This window comes from Asterias amurensis, chromosome 9, assembly GCF_032118995.1.
Source record: "Asterias amurensis chromosome 9, ASM3211899v1".
Lineage (NCBI taxonomy): Eukaryota > Metazoa > Echinodermata > Asteroidea > Forcipulatida > Asteriidae > Asterias > Asterias amurensis.
Window position 1 is genome coordinate 3,693,020 of NC_092656.1, and position 20,760 is coordinate 3,713,779.

At 37.9% G+C, this 20,760-nt stretch overlaps 3 protein-coding genes across 3 annotated transcripts; 2 read left to right on the plus strand and 1 right to left on the minus strand.

Moving 5' to 3' along the window:
* Nucleotides 1-2,429: 2,429 nt before the first annotated feature.
* Nucleotides 2,430-6,488, minus strand: LOC139942186 (acyl-coenzyme A thioesterase THEM4-like). The gene is made up of 4 exons (XM_071938954.1): nucleotides 6,238-6,488; nucleotides 5,345-5,637; nucleotides 4,568-4,681; nucleotides 2,430-4,126 (listed from the first exon to the last, which is right to left on the minus strand). The coding sequence occupies exons 1-4, from the start codon at nucleotides 6,433-6,435 to the stop codon at nucleotides 3,937-3,939; spliced, it is 795 nt and encodes a 264-aa protein (XP_071795055.1). The 5' UTR covers nucleotides 6,436-6,488; the 3' UTR covers nucleotides 2,430-3,936.
* A 77-nt stretch (nucleotides 6,489-6,565) lies between these two features.
* Nucleotides 6,566-17,610, plus strand: LOC139942188 (very-long-chain (3R)-3-hydroxyacyl-CoA dehydratase 3-like). Its single transcript, XM_071938955.1, has 11 exons — nucleotides 6,566-6,741; nucleotides 7,530-7,572; nucleotides 8,695-8,768; nucleotides 9,057-9,230; nucleotides 10,861-10,921; nucleotides 11,246-11,356; nucleotides 11,583-11,710; nucleotides 12,188-12,300; nucleotides 12,687-12,793; nucleotides 13,181-13,312; nucleotides 14,801-17,610. Exons 1-11 carry the CDS (start codon nucleotides 6,652-6,654, stop codon nucleotides 14,878-14,880), a joined length of 1,113 nt encoding a protein of 370 aa, XP_071795056.1. The 5' UTR covers nucleotides 6,566-6,651; the 3' UTR covers nucleotides 14,881-17,610.
* Nucleotides 17,611-18,413: 803 nt separating this feature from the next.
* Nucleotides 18,414-20,432, plus strand: LOC139942323 (neuropeptides B/W receptor type 1-like). Its single transcript, XM_071939145.1, has one exon. It carries the CDS (start codon nucleotides 18,538-18,540, stop codon nucleotides 19,699-19,701), a length of 1,164 nt encoding a protein of 387 aa, XP_071795246.1. The 5' UTR covers nucleotides 18,414-18,537; the 3' UTR covers nucleotides 19,702-20,432.
* The last annotated feature ends 328 nt before the right edge of the window (nucleotides 20,433-20,760 follow it).

Genomic DNA, 20,760 nt, shown 5'->3' on the forward strand with positions numbered 1-20,760 from the left:
TATAGCCTCTCTTTTTTCATATGAACTACCCACTTAATGTAAAATGCATACACGCGTGGATGTTTGAGTTCACTTTGTACACATAACCTCTACACAAAAAAACGAGGGTATCAGCTTGTGAGTTTGTCGTCCTACATCAGCGCATGGTCATTCAGTAATATTCAGTGCTTCACGGAGGTCAAGGGCATGTCGTTGTCCTGTGTTGTTTGGAATATATGTTTGGTTTGGTTTGTTTGTGTTTGTTTAGACGATGGTTAAAATGGGGTCATGATGACACATGGAACCTAAACTTCTCTTTAGAGATTGTTTTCATATTCTCACTCGAACAAAATCCAACACCGTATACGGTAACTCAAACTGTTTGACTCTGGCAGGTCAGGCTACTTCGGTCCTCAGTTTAAAGCCATTATACACTTTTGGAACAGAAAACAAAATAAAAGTTCACAGATTTACAAATTACCTTTAGGTTTTACAGAAGTTAATGGTAAAAGACTCCTCTTGAAATATTATTCCATGAAATGCTTTACTTTTTGAGACAACATTAAAACAATTATCAGTTCTCGACAACGAGAACTACGGATTTATAGTAAACACATGTCATGACACGGCGAAACGTGCGGAAACAAGGGTGGGTTTTCCCGTTATTTTCTCCCGACTCCGATGACCGATTGAGCCTAAGTTTTCTCAGGTCATTTATATATAAGTTGTGATACACGAAGTGTGGGCCTTGGACATCACTGTTTACCGAAAGTGTCCAATGGCAATGCATACAGTTGAAATTGGATGGCCTGGGAATGGTTAGGCCTAGCTTAAAGGCAGTGGACACTATTGGTAATTACTCAAAATAATTATCAGCATAAAACCTTACTTGGTAACGAGTAATGGGGAGAGGTAGATGGTATACAACTTTGTGAGAAACGGCTCCCTCTGAAGTGCCATAGTTTTTGAGAAAGAAGTAATTTTCCACAAATTTGATTTTGAGACCTCAGATTTAGAACTTGAGGTCTCGAAATCAACCATCTAAACGCACACAACTTCCTGTGACAAGGGTGTTTTTTCTTTCATTATTATCTCGCATTTTCGACGACCAATTGAGGCTCAAATTTTCACAGGTTTGTGATTTTATGTACATGTTGAGATACACCAACTGTGAAGGCTAGTCTTTGATAATTACCAATAGTGTCCACTGCCTTTAAAGGCACTGTGGACACGTTCGCTACTCAAAAAAAATGTATGCCTTATTACTATAAAAACGTTGGGGCCTATAGGTGGTAACAAGCAACGGAGAGCACGAAACATAATGCGAAACGACCCTCTCGAGAACATAGGCCAAGTTTTTGAATAATTGAACTTCTGAGGAAGACTTCAGGCATAAAGCCTTTCTCAAAGCTTTTCTCAGGCATCTGAACACACAATGTGCAAAAGGGTGTTTTTTCTTTCGTTATTTCCTTGCTTGAACATCGATGACCAACTGAGCCCAAATTCACAGATTTGTTATTTGATGCAAATAATGTTGGGATACACCAAGTGATAACCGACTGGTCTTTGGCCATTACCAAACGTACCTTGAATAATAATTATTTTCTAATTTACCTCTATTTATGACGTGAACCACTCTCCATCATCGCGGAGGTCGGATAAATTGAAACAATACCGCATTACGCGCCGGAACTCTCAGCCAATGATAGGCCTATACGCCTTTCTTAATATTTAAGCATGAGGCACGTCACAATGCTAATCCAGAACGAGGAGATGGGCGCAGCCACTGCAAGTGATGGGGGACGTGCGCCCATAGCCTCATTTTGGGTAAGAATTATGCCGTCATGCATAAATATTACGAGAGGCGTTAAGGGTCCTGTGACGTCATTTAATTAATCTATTTCAATTGCCTTTGAAGGTGCCTTCAGAAGAGTGACCTTAATGCTCACAAAGAGCTAATCGAGGTGTTTAAAGACACTGGACGCCTTTGGTAATTGTCAAAGACTGCCGTCGATTTCACAAAACTCTTCTTAACTTAAGACTAATCTTAGGACTTAGGACGAGTCCAAACCCTGCACTGTAGCATTCAGACGTTAAGATTAATCCTAAGTTAGGACGAGTTACTCGTCCTAACTCGAGATAAGACGAGTCCTAACTCTTTGTGAAATCGACCACAGGTCTTCTAACTTGGTGTATAGCAAACCTGTGAAAATTTGAACTCAATTGGTCGTCGCTTCTTTAAAAAAAAAACTTTAAAAATTACATGATTTCTTAATAGAATTATAGACCAGTCACCGAAAAACCTTTTTTTCTTAAAACAATAAACTCAAGTAAGTCGGACTATTGTGTAATGAAAAACTGGTTTTTTTTTCTGTATTTTCATTTAATATTAAAATGACATTCTTAATTTAATGAAAAACATTTCACACACAAAAATTGTGCATCCTTGACAGATTAGATGTATTTAATTTAACTAGAATAACATCTGCAATTTAGTGAAACAAAACATTTCACACAAATTAAAAATATAATTTGCATATTGAATTGAAAGACTGTTTTTTAGTGCGTTTAATTTTAATAAAATAATATCCACAATTAAATTAAACCCATTTCACGGGAAGAACTTGTTTTAGAAACCGTGAAGAGCCCATCATCACTGTAAAGTAATTATACAAAACAAAAACACCTAAAATCAAGTAATTATAAGTAATGAGCTGTCTCATGAAAAGGGCCAATAAATATTGTTATCTTATAAACAAGTATTTTGAATTCTTACTAATAACATTGTTATCGGCATTTTGTCTGTCAACATAAAAGCATCATGTAGGGTTCAATCTTGCAATCAGGGAGGTTTTGTACAGTCATCAAGGAGACACATACAGGCAAAAACAATCCAAAATGAGGGAGTTTTTCAAAACTGCTCATACAAACATGGAACGATTGCTTTGTTTTTAGGGTACTTTTTTGCAAAACCAGGGAGAGTTGGTAGCTTTGCAACATGCTAATGTTCTCCCTTCTGTTAGCCATGGCTAAGTTAGACAAGAACTAAGTTTTGTATTGAATTTAGCAGATGCAATGTTTACTTCTGTAGACATGCAACTTGTAAAAAAACCTCCTACAAAAGAACAAAATCAAAAGAGCGATTAAACAAATTAACAATCTATTTTAGACACCTCATCATCAATATTCTTTGGTTTTCTATAAAACAAAACTCAAAACAATCAGTTTAGGGGGAAATGAAGGCTTGTTAATATGATATCCATTTTTCATACCTACCTATATAAACTTGTACGTATGATTTCTCCAATATGGAAAGTATGCTGAATAAATTTAATTTAATTTGTTTTAAATATATAAATATAGGCCTAGCCTCAAACCACACTAAAGGGAATGTACACAGCTGCTCATACTCTGATGTTTACACAATACTTAATGCTATAAATATTTTGTGCTTTAGGTCTGTTATTTTATGCCCTAAACTATAAATTCTAAGTCTAATTGTGAGCGATGTAAAAAACTGAACCTTGAGTGCAAAGTACGTGCTCTGTGATGCACTTTCTTGTGGTATGTTTTGATCAATTTTGGGGGTAATTCCTACATGTTTTTTTGTAAAGTTAAGTTTGTTTTCATAAATGATTGAAGCAGCATGAAATTAATGGCTAGAATACAAAACTAGTGTATAAATAAATTTACATGTATGTAGTAAGCACATTCTTTATTTCACTGCGGGATTCTCCCAAGAATATCTAAAACTGTTGGGCATTTGTTTGTTTCTGTTTAGGGTTTCTTTTTTTTTGAGGGGGGAATAAAAGGATTTTTGGTTAAAAACGGAGAGATCAGTTGCAAGTTAAGGAACTAAAAAATTTAATTTGAGAGACACTCCACTTCACTGTAAAACAGAAAATTTACAATCTGAACAAAATAGGACTATGTCTAAAAACTGATATATTTTTTAAACTAAATCTTTCCATTAGATCTTTGTTCTATTTCGCGTAGTTTGCTTTCTATGCTGACGTACAGCGCCCTCGAATCAGAGTAGACCCTGGATCCATCCGCTTTCTTAAGACACGCTTTCAAGTGAATCTTTTTGCCGTCAATTTTCTCCACGGATGCTTCTATTAAGATGGCAGTTCTCAGGGGAGTCGGGCTGAAATAAAAGGACAAAAAATTAAATTTAACTAAACATGATTTGAAGGAGGTTCAATATGATACAAGTTTGTCTTATACCGTGTACTTGATCAGGGCTCGACCTTGATGCTAGCCTGGCATATGTATAGTAAAAACTGGTATGGGCTAGTAAAAATCACTTCTAAACTTGCCCTGTGGGCTACTTAAACTGTGCAACCTACTTGTTAATAACAATATACTTTTAAAGTGTTCATTTGTATTGAGAGTGTCAATGTAACTTCATTTGACAAATTAGACGGTTTTGATTACTACTATAATGCATCAGAATTATACATACAATGTGACAATACATGTTTGGAATATGGCCAACTAAAACTTCCTGGGGTAATAGCCTGTTGGGCTACTTAAAGCGCAAGGCTTGATAAATGTCTTAAATTAGGCTTCAAATTAAGTGTCTTACTTTTTGAAGTTGACATTGAGTGAGGCCGTCACACATCTCTCCTTGATGGCTCCATGAGTTAGCACCCCAGTAATGGAATCATGCATCGTAGCACTTGCGCCTCCATGGACATAACTGCAAAATATTCACAAGGCAATTATTGGTGCAATATACCTGGGTCAAATTTTAAAAAGCACATAAACTATAGCTAAGTTTAACAACATTATGCTTACCACGATGGGGTTACCAGCCGAAACAGCATGTCACATGTATGATTTGTGACTGGTATACTGCTTGTTTTTGCTTAGCATGATAAGTGTTCTCAGTGGTTCTTTCAGGACCTTTGGCATAATGTTCCATTCGAAGTACAAATCAATTAAGACTAAAGTATCTTGCTCAAGGGCATGGTCAAGACCTGGGCCCAATTTCATAGAGCTGCTAAGCACAAAAATGTGCATAGCATGAAATTTCTTCCTTGATAAAAACAGGATTACCAACAAAATTTCCATTTGTTGCATATTTCTTGTCACTGGTTTTCAGCTGTTGTTTGCCTATCATGAAAATCACGTGTGAGTTTGGTTGGTAATCCTGTTTTTATCAAGAAAGAAATTTCATGCTAAGCAAATTTGTGTGCTAAGCAGCTCTATGAAGTTGGGCCCAGGACTCAAACCCACTAGCTGATCAGAAACGCCAGAGCTTAATGTCCAGTGCTTTTATCGCTCGGTCATAACACGCCATTATCACTCATCATATTTCTAGTTGCATGTGCCAAGATCGTGCCCAGATGTTCCAACTTACTCTGGAGGTCCCTGCGCTTGGAGTCCAAACTGGCAAACTCCACACAGCCTCATTTCTCGTTCATGTAAAAATAGAGCATAATGAATGACAGGTCCGTCATCCGTTTCCACTCGTGTGAATAGTTCCCGCTTTGGTTTGATGCCTGAGTTAGTGTTTGTGGACTCTGTCCAGCCGCCTTGTTCCGTGGCCATAGATTTAAGTCGACAGTAAACCTCATCGGTTTCTGGGAGCCAGTCGTTGAACTTTGACATTGACATTGCCGATGAAGTACTCATGTTTTTGGGTAATGATCGCTATAGAGAGAATAATAAAAATAAGTAACATTAAAACACAATCATAAGCCGCAGACAGAAAAAAGTGCCACTTTGTTTAAACAAAATGGGCTATGTTTGCCAACCTCTGCTCGAAAGGCAAAGTATACCTTTTGTTTTTCAACCGTTGATTGATTGTTTCATTTTTATAAACTATCATAATGTATACAATCCAAAAAATTCTGTAACGTGTGAAAACTTCATTTAAAAAGGTGGTAAATCGGTTGCGTGCTGAACTATCCTTATCAAAATGCCACGCAATGAAATAATATGGGACTGACATTATTGTTGGAAGTGATCTATACTATACAAAACAAACAATATTGAAGTTAAAGCATTGCTGAAAAGTATCACTCTGCCATGCAAATAATCACAAATCAGGCTAGTTTGCCAGGAAACACACAAAATTAGAACTTGGTTAGTGTAGTGTTACGTTTAGTAGTTCTTTTACTTAAGTAGTTTAACTTTTGTTTGGGTATAGCGTTTTATACTACAGTAGAACATGGATGGATGGAACAGAAGAACTAGAAGTTATGGATGACTCGGCATGTTAAAAAAGAATCATCAACTCAAAAGACTCACCCTACTAAATCTAGCCGATTTTGTTCTAATTTTAAGCAGCTGAGATCTTGTCTGTGATGGATGGCAGCAGTTGTTGAAGTTGCATTTGTTTCTTATGACCCGGGAGTGTATACTTGCAGCTGAATGTCTTTGAATGCCGAACTCGAACACCAGCGGAAACAGTACGTTTAGACTGTGCCGACCAAAACTACCCTGCATTGTCACCTGTCTGTAACTATTGTAAAAGATTTGTGAAAAGAAAAGTTTATTCATGCATGTCCAGAAAAAAAAGCACAGTCGGTAGTGCGCCCTCAAGAGTTGAGGTTCATGCATGTAGTAGGTGGTTCCAGTCGAAACGCATGACATGAATGTTGTCTGCACGTTGTATTGACGTCTTCTTTTGAAATTTAAGTGGAAAACGTGTTTGTACCAAGTATGTCTGGTGATGGAGTATTGCACCCACTTGTGTACTGGGCACAGACAGACAAGAACGTGTCTCTAAAAGTAGACATTAGCGACGTGACTGTAAGTTAGTTGAAAGCAATAAATGTTTGCATGATTTTGTAACTGTAAAAAGTGCACCTTTAATCTTTTCTTTTGTCACCTTATCCACCTAGCTGTTGACGTCACTTTCCCACCACCCCAGTTTAGCCCAAATGGGGCTGTTAAGGGATTAAAATACCGGTTCCAAAATACCAAGTACCAAGTAACAAATAAAAAATAAATTCTTTTTTTCTGGTCCTTGCTGGATTGTTTATCATGGAGGTAGAATTTTGGTTGATTCTTCCAAGTTTTCAGGGTTCGCAATGACAACGTTTTAAGAGCATTTTCAATCACAGTTAACCACAGTAAACATTTGAATTATCATCTGCACATTATTATCTAGCTTTACTGTAAAGTTAGATATGTACACAGATGATAATTCAAATGTTTACATTTACAAGCACAGGCGGTTGCATCCCTACCAGCATTTCTTTTAGAGTTCAAAGTTCATTCATTTCCGAAAGAATAAAAACTGGGTGTTGTTCTGTTACATTATACTTATAGTTTAATTCTTCGCCTTTTCTCTTTTGACTAAGACCTGAAGATTAGGACTTGAAAAATAACACTGACAAACTACAGAGACTTGGTCCCAAAACGTGGGTACAAAATGTAGACCACATCATATCATGACATTTTCATATCTAATATAAATAATTTGTGTATGTTTTTTTTTATAAAAACAAAATTTGTTGTTAATTAAGGTCAGAGATGAAGCACAAAGAAGGATTGTAAATGTAATCTTTGTGAAACTAACCTTTTTCTTTCTTCAGAACCACAAAATAGTTGTTACGGATGAGAATCTTCAATTTGAAGGTAAATTATCGAATAATATAATAATATTTATTCATGGCTTATTTATTAAAACACTGCAATACAGCGGCTAAAAAGCCGAAATGACCAGTTTACAAAATAGTAATTAAAAACATTATTATAATAGTTAAATATTTAAAAAAAAAATTGCTTTTTTTTCTTTTTTGTGTGGTTTATTTCAGTTTGCAACTTGATTAATCACTTTTTTATTGATTGATGATTCATTTGTTTGATTGCTTCTTTATCTTTTTTAAAAACCTGAACTAATATTTTGCATTAAGTTTATACAATAGACTGTGCAAGTCTCGCGAGAAATTGAACTTCCGGGACCATTGTGGTCCCAACCTAATGGAGTTTTACCTTGGGGAGATTTTGTTCTGTCAATAATTTTAGTTTAACATAAGTTATAACTCTAAAAAGTGAACATGTTCTTGGGAATGTAAAAATAAGTGATTAAAAACAGAAAAGTAAAATCAATTTAACAAATTAACGAAGAAAACTAAAGAAAAAAACTTGACCTCCAGTTTCCGGTTTACTCTAAACATTTAAGAATACATGTATTACCCAAGTGACGTTCCCATTATCGCTGAACCTATGTGATGATCGCACCAATTGGACGTGATTCACAAACAGGGTTTATTAGAAAAACCATCCAGGTCGATGTCGAACAGCGATCCTCGTCCCGATAAATGTATAATTTTTTACGTTAATTTAAACAAAACAACTATTATGTACACAAATTAAAATAATAATTATACAAAGAGTACGTTAAAAATAATAATCTTTAAGAATTTTTTAACAAATAACAATTTCAATACAATTTGGTTTTGTACAAAAATATCGCTACATGCGAGACTTGCACAGTCTATAGGGGGCATATTTTCATCTGCTGAAAGATGAACATCTTGGTATGGTATGTCATCTTTCATTGAACTCATGATAATATTCTTACCTAGACCCAGTAATAGGGAAAAAAGGGGAAAAGGAGTACAGCAAACCAGTTACAGGGTCTTTTTCTCACCATGACTCTCATAAGCCTTCCTTGTTTCAAGTTTGCTTGATGATGATAAGGTTTTTTTAAAACTATAATGACCTTGATACAAACACCTTTAACTTGTGTTCCAGCCCAAGGTGTTGGCCCTGCAGGACTTCACTCCTACAAGTTCTCATTGGATTTTTATGGAGCTGTTGACGAGGAGGTAAATATTAAATGCCTAGTACTTTTGGCAAAAGCTAGGAGGGAAGATGCCCCCCTTGCCCCTTCACCCATATTACTAGCCGAGTTCTCCAATTATTGGACCCAGGCAGAGGGCTACTGAACATCTTAAACCCTGATGTAAGTTTATTACCATGGTAGGGTATACAATATTACATCCAATTATTGTTTTCTACCAGAAAATATAAAAACCGTACAATGTAATTAAACACACATTGTAAAAAACTGTTATGAAATTAACACTGCTGTGAATTTTGTTTGTAATAAACAGAAAAGCACATACCGGGTTCTTGACCGCAATGTTGAGATAAGTCTAGCTAAGGCAGCGAAGTCAGACTTCTGGCCGCGAGTTACCTACAAGAAAGAGAAAGCAGCTTGGCTACGTCTTGACTTTGATAAGTTGGAGTTGGAAGACAGTGAGGGAGAGCAGGAGCAAGTTCAAAAGGTACACATATAAAACAAGGGTATCTTACACCGTTTAAGTATCCATTATAGGCTTACTCCTGTTTCTCATCTTTTTGTCAGATTTTTCTAGCCTTCATTTCTACCTTCTTGACTTGGCCAATATTCTTTGCTCCTCTCCTTTCCTTCCATATTTTGCCATCCTATCTTTGTCTCTCGCTACATGTTCTGAGATGTACTCCTCCCATCCTTGTCTAGGGCTCCTCACCTTTTCTGAGATGTACTCCTCCCATCCCTGTTTACGGCTCCTCACCTTTTCTGAGATGTACTCCTCCCATCCCTGTTTACGGCTCCTCACCTTTTCTGAGATGTACTCCTCCCATCCCTGTCTACGACTCCTCACCTTTTCTGAGATGTACTCCTCCCATCCCTGTTTACGGCTCCTCACCTTTTCTGAGATGTACTCCTCCCATCCCTGTCTAGGGCTCCTCACCTTTTCTAAGATGTGCTCTAAACCCATCTTTGCCCCTCGTTATCTTTTCTAAGATATACTTGTACCATCTTTGCCTCTCCTAACCTTTGCTAAGTGTACTCCAAACCCATCAATCTCCATCAGTCAATACAGTTTGTTTGACCCTTGTTGGATTGAGGGCTGCTATTTATAAGGAATCGGGTATTCAGAGTCCGACAGTTTTGTTGTTGAGTCACCAGAATGGTGTTTGGTTTTGATTGTGATAAAGGATCCTAGCAAATACATGTACACCTATAGGGGGTTAGAGTTTCAACTGAACCACGAAGGGAGAGTACCCTTTGAAGAGATCAATCAAGAACTTAGTATTTCCGCAGTGTAACACCAATCTATCTGATCTATGTGTTTTAGATTTATATAGATTAATCAAAGTAGCTTTAGATCAATGATAAGAATATTCCTAGATGTACTTTGTACCCATTCTCAATTCCTTCAATGAAATCGGGATTCACTGTAGCTCTCTCAACATTGATAACATTATACATGTATGAATCTAGAGTAGTAGTTGGCAAGTCTTTCACTGTGGTATGTGAGTGATCCTGCTGGATTCAAAAGAGTAAGTATAAGAGACTTTGAAAGAATTTCTCTCCAAATTTTATGGTGTGTTTATCATTCAGACATGCAATATTTGAGCTGGTTCAACTTTCACAGCGTTTTATATCACAGAACTCTGGTGTTTCTGACCAAATGATTATAGTTTCGAGTCCCTGTCTTGACAGTTTTGTACATGAGAAAGGTACTTAACCATTATGGCTTTGTCCTTCGGATGGTACAAAAATCCATAGATTTGTGTGTTGGGTTATTATCAAAGCTTAAAAGTTTAAAATTACCTCGCTTAACAGGTTTTAATTTTGTTAATTTTGTTAATTTTGTTATTACTTTTATGCAAGTCGCCAGACACACAAGACCTGAAGGCCTCTTGAAGGTGTGGGCTACAATTATTTTTTTCCAGAAGACGTTGCCACCTACTCCTAGGGCTAAAACAGGGTTACCCCTTTTACAGTCCATACGGATGTAAGCTTGGGTATTGTCAGTCCGAAGCCTGGCCAGTAGAGCAGAAAGTATTACCTACCCGTTTCATGAAATGATCTTGTAAAATGAAAGAGTCGTGGAGTTAAGATGCCCATTATATTCTTTGTATCAGGTAGACCATCGAGCGAAGATTAAAGAGCTTGAGAAACAAATTATAGACGCTCAGGACAAAGGTTTGTATTAAAGACAAAGTATACTTAAATGATTAAGGGTGATTACCAAGCATTTAAACATCAACAGTTGATCTCAACATTTCCTTGCTAAATCACTGATGATTTCTTATTCTGAATCAGTCCTATGTTGCTTCTTTTTGTCAAGGGCGTGATGATAAAATCCTTATAAATTGAAACATATAAAGTCCAAGTATTTTTGCTGTATCAATGATGAAACTCTTGATGTACTTGTTAAATGTTATTCAATCATCCACACTGCTCCTCAAAAAAAACTTGGTAAAACCCCTGAACTCAAGCTGAAAATTTTCTTTTTTTCCTACTCAGCCTATACCGATATGAAGACAGCATACCTGTTCGTCTACAACTTGTTGCAGTTCATCATGTACACATATGTCTCGATACTGCTCTTCACTTGGTTCATACTCTACGGCAAAGGTAATTAATTTTGTAGATTTGTGTATTTTTTGTAAATATTCATTGTTTAGAGTATCATGGATTTGGAGGGTTTATTGATCACTGTAAAATTCCTTTTGCAGACATGATATTTTTCTTTCCAGTTTTTTAGCCCTCAGAAAAATCAGCAAAATTGTGATTAAATAGCCTGAAAATCATACCTGGTTTTGATTGATTTAATTCTGTTAAATTCTTGTCTTGACATCAGATGATATGAACGCTGCTTTCGAGAGGGCTTTCTACCCACTAGGAATAGCCCAGATACTGGCAGTACTAGAGATTGTTCATCCATTGACGGGGCTCGTCAAAACGGGCGTGGCTGCTCCTATCATGCAGGTATGTAGGGTGTGGCTGTAGGCAGAGCTCAAATTTAATACTGGACTGCAGGCCCGAGGCCAGTGATTTTAGTGGCGTGTCGTGGCCGAGCATCGGATTCAAACCCTGGTGTTTCTGATCAGCAGAGGGTGGGTTCAAGTCCAAGTCATGACACTTGTGTCCGTTTAAAAGCAAGACACCTAACCATGATGCTTCGTCCTTTGGATGGGACGTAGAGCTGTAGGTAAAAGAAACCAGTTCACTTAACGCAAAGAGAAGGGGTTCATCCCGGGTTGATTGGCAGCATATTGTGCCACATCGCCTTGTGAACCATTACATGGTGCTATGGATAAGAAATTAGGACCCATACTTCAAAAACATAGCTCCAAAATAACTTGCAGTAAAGTACTGAATTGAATGTCACTGAGTGATGGCTATGAACTGTATAAGCAGGAAGTATAATTAATTAGTCAATATATGATGTGTAATCTTTGACAGGTGTTAGGTCGTGACCTCGTGTTGTTCTTGATAATTGTACCGATTGAGGAGCTGCATTCAGAGCCCATTGTGTGCTATCTGTTTCTCATATGGAGTGCTATAGAAGTCGTAAGGTGAGGAATTTTAATCTTGTCTTTTCGGGGGGGGGGGGGGGGGGAGTTATTTTTACAATTTTCTGATGTACATTTTTAGTGTTGCTGTACAATGAAATGTGTCTTTGTTTTGCTTTTGTCTTTTAAATTGTGTGCAGTTGTAATTTTTGGGGAATAAAAAAAATTGTAAGGTGTGTATTTTTTTAAATATTTAAAAGGAATGACATATTTGGCACAGTAACCAGCGGTAATAATGCTAGAGCACCATGAGTGTCACTGAGTGATGAATCTGAACACTATACAAGAAGCCACGGTTTTGATTACTAATATTTTGGCCTGTCAGGGATGTACTACAAATCTTGAAACAGGATTAATCCATTAATTCCACTTTGTCTTTTTGTACCCAGGTATCCTTACTATATATTCGCGACCTTAGATTATGACAGTGAGGTCGTCACATGGCTGCGATACACAATGTGGATGCCCCTTTACCCTCTGGGTATATTGTCAGAAGGTATGTCACACTGAAGTTATATTGAATGGTAGGTTATACAGAGGTCAGATTGAAATAGAGGTCAGATTGACTAGTGAAATAGCTAAATGGACTAGTCAAATGACAAGCTAACTGATCTTCTGAAGTACCAAGGATTTGTTCCCGGAAGCTCCTTGTGATATGTAACTCCAGGGGTTACCAAACTGTTTTTATGCCATCCTTCAACGTAGCTCCTAAAATTTGGATCCTATATTCATTTCAGAAATTTAAATAAATAAGTAAAAAATAATTCCGGAAGTCGCAGGTCCAAGTCCAGCTCGTGTCAATTTTTTAATTGTCCACCACAATTATTTTCATATGGTTATGTTTGACTTTAAATCACTTTTCTGAGGATTTTTTTTTTTTCAGGTATTGTGGCCCATCTTGCAATCCCGTACGCCCAAGAACGAGGCATTTTTTCCATGAGCCTTCCGAATTCTTTCAACTTTGCGTTCCGTTTTGATTACTACTTGTATGTCCACCTGGCTCTCCTAGTCCTTCGTAAGTATTTTTATTTATAGATCTTTTGTGGGATTGGTTTGGGCTTTCAGGTTCCTTTTATATATTGGGACTTATAAACAACAATAACAACAACATTAACAAATCACCTAATATGTAGCTTAAAGCCATTATACGCTTTCAGTAAACAGTATTGTCCAAGTCCCACACTTCGTGTATCACAACTTATATATAAAATAACAATCCTGTAGAAATTTAGGCTCAATCGGACATCGGAGTCGGGAGAAAATAACGGGAAAACCCACTCCTGTTTTCGCGTGTTTCGCCATGTCATGACATGTGTTTATAACAAATCCATAATTCTCGCTAACGAGAATTTATATTGTTTTACCGTTTTCTCAAAAAGTAAAGCATTTCATGGACTAATATTTCAAGAGAAGTCTTTCACCATTACCTTCTGTAAACCCTGTAAATTATTTGTAAATCTGTGAACTTTTTTTTTTTTTCTGTACCGAAAGGGTCCAATTGCTTTAAAGGCAGTGGACACTATTGGTAATTACTCAAAATAGTTATTAGCACAAAACCTTTCTTGGTGACGAGTAGTGGGGAGAGGTTGATGGTATAAAACATTGTGAGAAACGGCTCCCTCTGAAGTGCCATAGTTTTTGAGAAAGAAGTAATTTTCCACGAATTTGATTTTGAGACCTCAGATTTAGAACTTGAGGTCTCGAAATCATTCATCTAAACGCACGCAACTTTGTGTGACAAGGGTGCTTTTTTCTTTCATTATTATCTCGCAACTTCAATGACCGATTGAACTCAAATTTTCACAGGTTAGTTATTTTATGCATATGTTGAGATACACCAACTGTGAAGGCTAGTCTTTGACAATATTACCAATAGTGTCCACTGCCTTTAAGTGTAATTATCTCAATGTAGCAAAAGTGTAATTATCTAATTATGCTTATTTTTTAGTTATTATTATTATTATTTGTTTAAAGACACTGGACACTAATGGTAATTGTCAAAGACCAGTCTTCTCACTTGGTGTATCTCAACCTATGCATAAAATAACAAACCTGTGAAAATTTGAGCTCAATCGGTCATCGAAGTTGCGAGATAATAATGAAAGTAAAAAAAACACCCTTGTCACACGAAGTTGTGTGCTTTCAGATGCTTGATTGCGAGACCTCAAATTCTAAATCTGAGGTCTCGAAATAAAATTTGTGGAAATTTACTTCTTTCTCGAAAACTACGTCACATCAGAGGGAGCCGTTTTCTCACAATGTTTTATACTAACAACCTCTCCCCATTACTCAATACCAAGTGAGGTTTTATGCTAACAATTATTTTGAATAATTACCAAGTGTCCACTGCCTTTAATGCCCCAAACGAGGCTTAAAGCCACTCTTGGTTAGCGGCTACAAGAAGGATATATATAAGATGAATATAGATGAACCAGAGACTGTTCATGATAGGTCGTCCACTTACTCATCTTTCCTCTCCTTATTAAATCTCATTTTCTTTCAGTCGGCCCATTCATGTTGACTCACATGTGGAAGTTACGGCAAAAACGTTTTGGTCCCAAGAGGAAGGTGAAGGCGCACTGAAGTGATTTCTCTGGAAGAATCCCCATCAAAAATACTACAAAATAGTATTCAAGTATATTCATCAAAAGACAGTGAGGCAGGCCCGATACTTCATGGAGGCAACGAAGGCGATTGCCTCCATGCCCCCTAGTCATTGCCTTGGTGCCCTTGAAATGCTCAAGTAGAAATTTACAATTTCCTCATAGGGTGCCCTTTACCTAGGAGAAAATGCCTTGGTGCTCTTGCCCTTTTACAAACAAAGCATACAGGCCAGGGGCCAATTTCATAGAGCTGCTTAAGCAAAAAATTTGCTTAAGCACGAAAATAGCTCACGTATTTTACACATGTTACTTGCAAAAATTGCATGCCATATACATTGTTTGTGACTGGTATTTAGCTGGTGTTTACTTAGCATAACAATTGACTGGACTCTTGGCCGGTAATCTGATTTTCGAGCAAAGATTTTTTTTCGCTTAAGCAAAACTTTGTGCTTAAGCAGCTCTATGAAATTGGGCCCTGGTGAGAAGCTTTCCATACATAAAAAGAGCTCCAAGAGCTGAGAAAGTTTCAAGGTTGGCTTAAGAAATTGTTTCTGTCCAGTTACAGGAAGGGTCATCATTTGTCAACTTAATGCTGATTTATTGTGATTCTGATAGCACCCTCTTTTGAATCATCCTCCTTCAGTGCATGTTAATTTCCCATAGAGGTAACAGAATCTCTGGCGGACAGATTATCCTAAGACAATGGCACTTTAATCAGGAGGTTGTTGGTTCAAATCCCACTCGAGTCAATTTTTGTTTTAATCAACCCCAAATCGTTTAAAATTTAAGACAGTCGGTTGCCCTTATGGTTTATTAATACTGTTATGTTTGTAATGAATAAGTCTGTACCTCTTTAAAGGCAGTGGCCACTATTGGTAATTACTCAAAATAATTATCATCATAAAACCTTTCTTGATTACGAGTAATGGACAGAGGTTGACAATATAAAACATTGTGAGAAACAGCTCCCTCTGAAGTGACGTAGTTTTCGAGAGAGAAGTAATTTGGTTTCGAGACCTCAAGTTTAGAATTTGAGGTCTCGAAATTAAGCATCAGAAAGCACACAACTTCGTGTGACAAGGGTGTTTTTTTCTTTCATTATGATCTCGCCACTTCGACGACCGATTGAGCTCAATTTTTCACAGGTTTGTTATTTTATGTATATGTTGAGATACACAAACTGTGAAGACTAGTCTTGGATAATTACCATTAGTGTACACTGTCTTTAAATAATTGACAATACATGTACACGTTACATGAAGCAATGAGTAACACACTGTTATTACACGATTGAAGAAATAAATACAAAGTGTAGTTGGTATCATAAGGGAAGTTTTTACAACCTGAACTAAAAACAAATTTACTTCTCAATCGTATTTGGAGAATTTTTCAAATGCACTGACTGTCTCGCCTCATCAGTCGCCAAGTTTTAGGCAAATGTTTGCATGATATAAAGATACATGTTAAAAAAAAGTTATTAAGTTGATGTTGAACCAATACGTAAAGTTTACTTTAGACTGTTATGGCAAATAAGAATTAAGTACCACCTAAAATATATCAAAATATGCAATTGTTTATTTCGGAAATACAAGACGGCATAGTCTACTATGAAAAATGTTTGTAGTTTTTTGGAAGATGTGTAAACAACAACTAGTGATGTGTTTCCACCGCTGACATGAAGAATATGTTCTATAGCTCTCAAGCCATACAAAATGCAGATGATATAGGTCTAATAGACCATAATAACAGTTGACATCGCTTATTACGTTGATTGGTAGCCAGGCTGTATACAAAGGCCAATAATATACGAAATTATCTTATACCATGTGTGATTTCCATTCAGAGCCAAAAATAATGTGTCCGTTGCACAGCAAACACGTTACTCGATTTAATTTTGGATTCAGCCAGAAAAAAAAGCGGGAAATTTTTATTTCGTTTTTCTCTAACTGAGTTGACCATAGTTCATGAGAAAGCAGTCTTGCATGTCTGCAAAATAATAAACTCCTTGTTTTTTTCACACACAAAAAAGCTATAGATGCTCCTCTTTCTTTTCATAAAACCACTGGCTGTTTGCATGAATTTTACAGGACCTCAAATGGGAGCATATAGAGCTTGCCTACATGAGGGTCTGCACGTTCATATCCCAGTTGCGGCGATTTGTGCAATGCGCAGATACGGGACAACACAATATACGGAGAGAGATTGTAACTTTTCGGCAGATCGGTCACACCACGTTCACACCAACTGATCAATATGTACAATTAGCATGTAATTACATGTATATTATTGATTGACAAAGATGTAAACCTGAGTCAGCATGCCGCAAATCAAGTCTGGATTCCTGATTGCCCATCCATAGAGACCACCATGCAATGTGTGGTCGATATTCCCCGCACTTAGACTTCAGACAACTCGACTACACATAATCGATTGAAATAATATATGAAGTCATTTATCATCAGTGAACACTGGTTAATATTTTCATCAATATTGCATGGCATGTCCAAAGCTTGGATCACAGTTCTTAACATTGCAATAAAATATTTGTAAAAGTTGACCCAGAATAGCAACTTTTCGAAGTTTTGGAATATGCGGTCGTTCTCTATATACGATCGCAAATTAATGTCAAAACTGAAAAGGTAACTTTTCTTTTAAAAATTAAAGGAAAACGTTGCCTTGGATCGGACGAGTTGGTCTATAACTGAGCGTTTGTCGCCGTTTTTTTATAAAATGCATATGGTTGGAAAGATGTTTTAAAAGTAGAATACAATTATCCACACAAGTTTGCCTCGAAATTGGGTGGTTTTCCTTTTACTGCGCGAACTAACACGGTCGGCCATTTATGGGAGTCAAAATTGTGACTCCCATAAATGGCCGACCGTGTTAGTCGACGAGGTAAAAGGAAAACCGTGCAATTTCGAGGCATGTTTGTGTGGATCATTGTATTCTACTTTTACAACATCTTTCCACCCATATGCATTTTATAAAAAACAGTTACAAACGCTTTTCAAAGACCAACTCGTCCGATCCAAGGCAACGTGTTCCTTTAACGTTCCGATGGGTTTTGTATATTCAGTGTGAGGTGGAATTAGCTCAACTTATGTGTACACGGTGTATGAACAATGGGATGATTTCGATAAAATTATTCAAAGAAACGTCGACTTGGAAATGTCGATAGTAACGGTTGCGATTGGGAAAGATGTGTTTTTAAACGCCAACCATTGTTTTTGATTATCGTTCACAAAGATGGCATGCGCCGAGTTGATTAAAATAGCAGATCGATGGTGTGATTTCCATATTGATTTTGAAATTGGCTTTGCCATTAATGACTCAGTCGAGTGAGTGTAATGTTATAAATCCTTGATTGATCCACACGACCGAGTCGGATGAGGCGCTTTGCTCTGGTGTTATAGTGCTTCACCAATCTGCCTATACTCCACTCACTTAATGAGTGGTGTGTATAAAAGATACATCCAATCTCGTGTTAAACACTCAGTAACATTCTACTCATTATCTGGAATTTGATGTTCCAAGTTTCGACGAAGTGTAATTACTTTGATGTATGGGACAACGTGTTGGAATTTACACCATATAAAACTATATAAAACTTTACCATCGTGTACCAGTGGGCCATAAGATGTCCAATAATTTTTCCTCATCGGATGATGCCGCGTCCACAACGCTGCCCACCCTCATCCCAGTGCTGTTCGCCCGGGAGCAACCGCTCCGCTACGCGGCACCGAGTGTCATGGTGATCACGCTCCTCATCGGCGTTGTCGGTAACGCCTGCCTACTTTTGGTCAATCTCCGGGCAAAGAGGAGCAAGTCATGCAACGTGTTGGACGTGCCCCTGACCACCCTAGCGATTGTAGACCTCGTTCTGCTTGTCGTCACCGGACCGTTTTTTGCTGTCGAGTTCGTTCTTGAGGACTGGCCGTTCGGGGATGCCGCATGCCGGCTGCTGCTCCCAGTGAATCACCTCACGGAGACGGTCGGTGCGTACACTGTCGGCTTACTCGCTCTTGACGAGTGCCTTGTCATTGCTCTACCGAACTCCTACGCCCGCCGTCGTGACCTTAAAGCGGCAGTTGCTTCTAACTTAGCTGTATGCTTCATTTCGGTTCTCCTCACCATTCCAGCTTATATCTTCACCACAAACCATCAAACAACGTATCGGGCATCGTTCTGCACAATGCATATGCCTAATGTTGCCCACGGCATCCAGTTGTATGCTTTTGTGGTATGTTTCTGCATCCCACAGTTCATAACTCTTTCTTGCCTGTTGTGGATCTTCTACAAGTCCAACGGTAACTTATGGCGTCCCGCGAACGACGAGAGCCAGCCCAGGAGCAAGCAGACGCGAGCGGTGGTCCTGCTCATCGCGTCTCTAAGCGGCGCTCAAATCCTGCTCTGGCTGCCGTACCACATAGTCTCGTTCCTCCGCCCCGGTATCTTTTCACCAGCTATAACCCGTCAAGATGTTCACTCATATACAGCCTTAGCGTGCTACGGCTATGCATACTCGGCAATCAAACCTATGTTGTACATCTTCATCAATGAGGATATCCGTAACCGTTTCGTAGGAGCGATTCCCCTGGGGTGGGGGAAGGGAATCCAGGGAATACGCCACGGGGCTCGGGAGCCTAACTCCCCCGTACATTTTCAGTTTGACACGGCGAGTGGAAGTGGCAGAGTACCATCAATGAGTTCTCTTCGTACCATCCCTGGCTATCCAAATGTGGGGATCAACGGTGAGGCTGAGGGTGTAATGGACTGTCCAGATCGGAGTTGGCGCTTGTAAATTTTAACCATACACACAGTAAGATTTTCGCGTACAAAAAAGACCTTTCTATTGCTTCATCACAGCCCGAGTTTTTGCCAACCGATGTTGGGAAAACTATGGGAAGCCATTAATGCAAAAATAAAAACTAATAGCTACTGTTTGTGACAATGTTACAATCTTCAAACATAGTGTTGAATTTGATGGAAACAAAGCAAACAATCACGAGAGGTTTGACATGGAATCGAAAGTTTGCCGTAAATATTGAATTTGTTTAACAAAATCAGTTAGCACGATTTAGTGTGTTGCCATTATTCGGTCGTCCATGCCAACCAGCTTGGTTTGTTTATCATCAATGGACAGGTCTACTATTTGTGGAATACAGGTTTTCTCGGTCAAATTCGGTAAATGAGCAGCCAATGTCATTTTCATGCGTTTGAATTAAAGCTGTTTTGCCTCTCCAGTTGTTACTGCGTTTCAAATTCAGATTTCGGACATTCAATTTCGTTTTGAGTCGAGTCAAGTTCCTTTTGCACTCTGTTCAATTTAGCATATCAACATTCTTTTTCGTGACACACACGCCTCAAGAAGCGTCTGTGAATTTGAATGCTGATTTGATAAATTGTTACATTGAATGATTATTTTGTTAAATCGAATGACGCAACATTACATTTGAGTAGTCATAAAACGAAATCGAATTACCTTTGCAGTAGCATTCGATTTCGCGCGAAACAGAATAGCTTGGTGGTTAAATTGGCTGCTCATTTGCCGAAATTGACCGAGAAACCTATATTATAAGTGTTTCGTGAATTGCATTGGTTATGAAAACTGTGTCAGTTTTTGTGAGCAGACATTTCGATACAGCCCTTTGTTTTTGTTTGTTTCTGAAAAATAAATGGCTAATATTGGTTTGCTTCTCATCCATTTCATTATTTAATTGTTGCCAATCAGTAACTTGATTGTCTTTGATTCAAATACTTGTATAGGACTTGAAACTTTGAATGGTGAAAGTATAATAAGTGGAGACAGCACCATGTGGAAATCTCTTTTAAACAATGTTGGCTCTGAAAAGAACCGGTG

Coding starts and splice junctions, on each gene's coding strand:
- LOC139942186 (XM_071938954.1), bottom strand. CDS start 6,435: ATGCAGGGTAGTTTTGGTCGGCACAGTCTAAACGTACTGTTTCCGCTG. Junction 4,682..5,344: donor CAAGCGCAGGGACCTCCAGA/GTAAGTTGGAAC, acceptor AATATTTTGCAG/TTATGTCCATGGAGGCGCAA. Junction 4,127..4,567: donor CTCAATGTCAACTTCAAAAA/GTAAGACACTTA, acceptor CTTTTATTTCAG/CCCGACTCCCCTGAGAACTG.
- LOC139942188 (XM_071938955.1), top strand. CDS start 6,652: ATGTCTGGTGATGGAGTATTGCACCCACTTGTGTACTGGGCACAGACA. Junction 8,769..9,056: donor ATGGAGCTGTTGACGAGGAG/GTAAATATTAAA, acceptor TGTAATAAACAG/AAAAGCACATACCGGGTTCT. Junction 12,794..13,180: donor TCTGGGTATATTGTCAGAAG/GTATGTCACACT, acceptor TTTTTTTTTCAG/GTATTGTGGCCCATCTTGCA.
- LOC139942323 (XM_071939145.1), top strand. CDS start 18,538: ATGTCCAATAATTTTTCCTCATCGGATGATGCCGCGTCCACAACGCTG.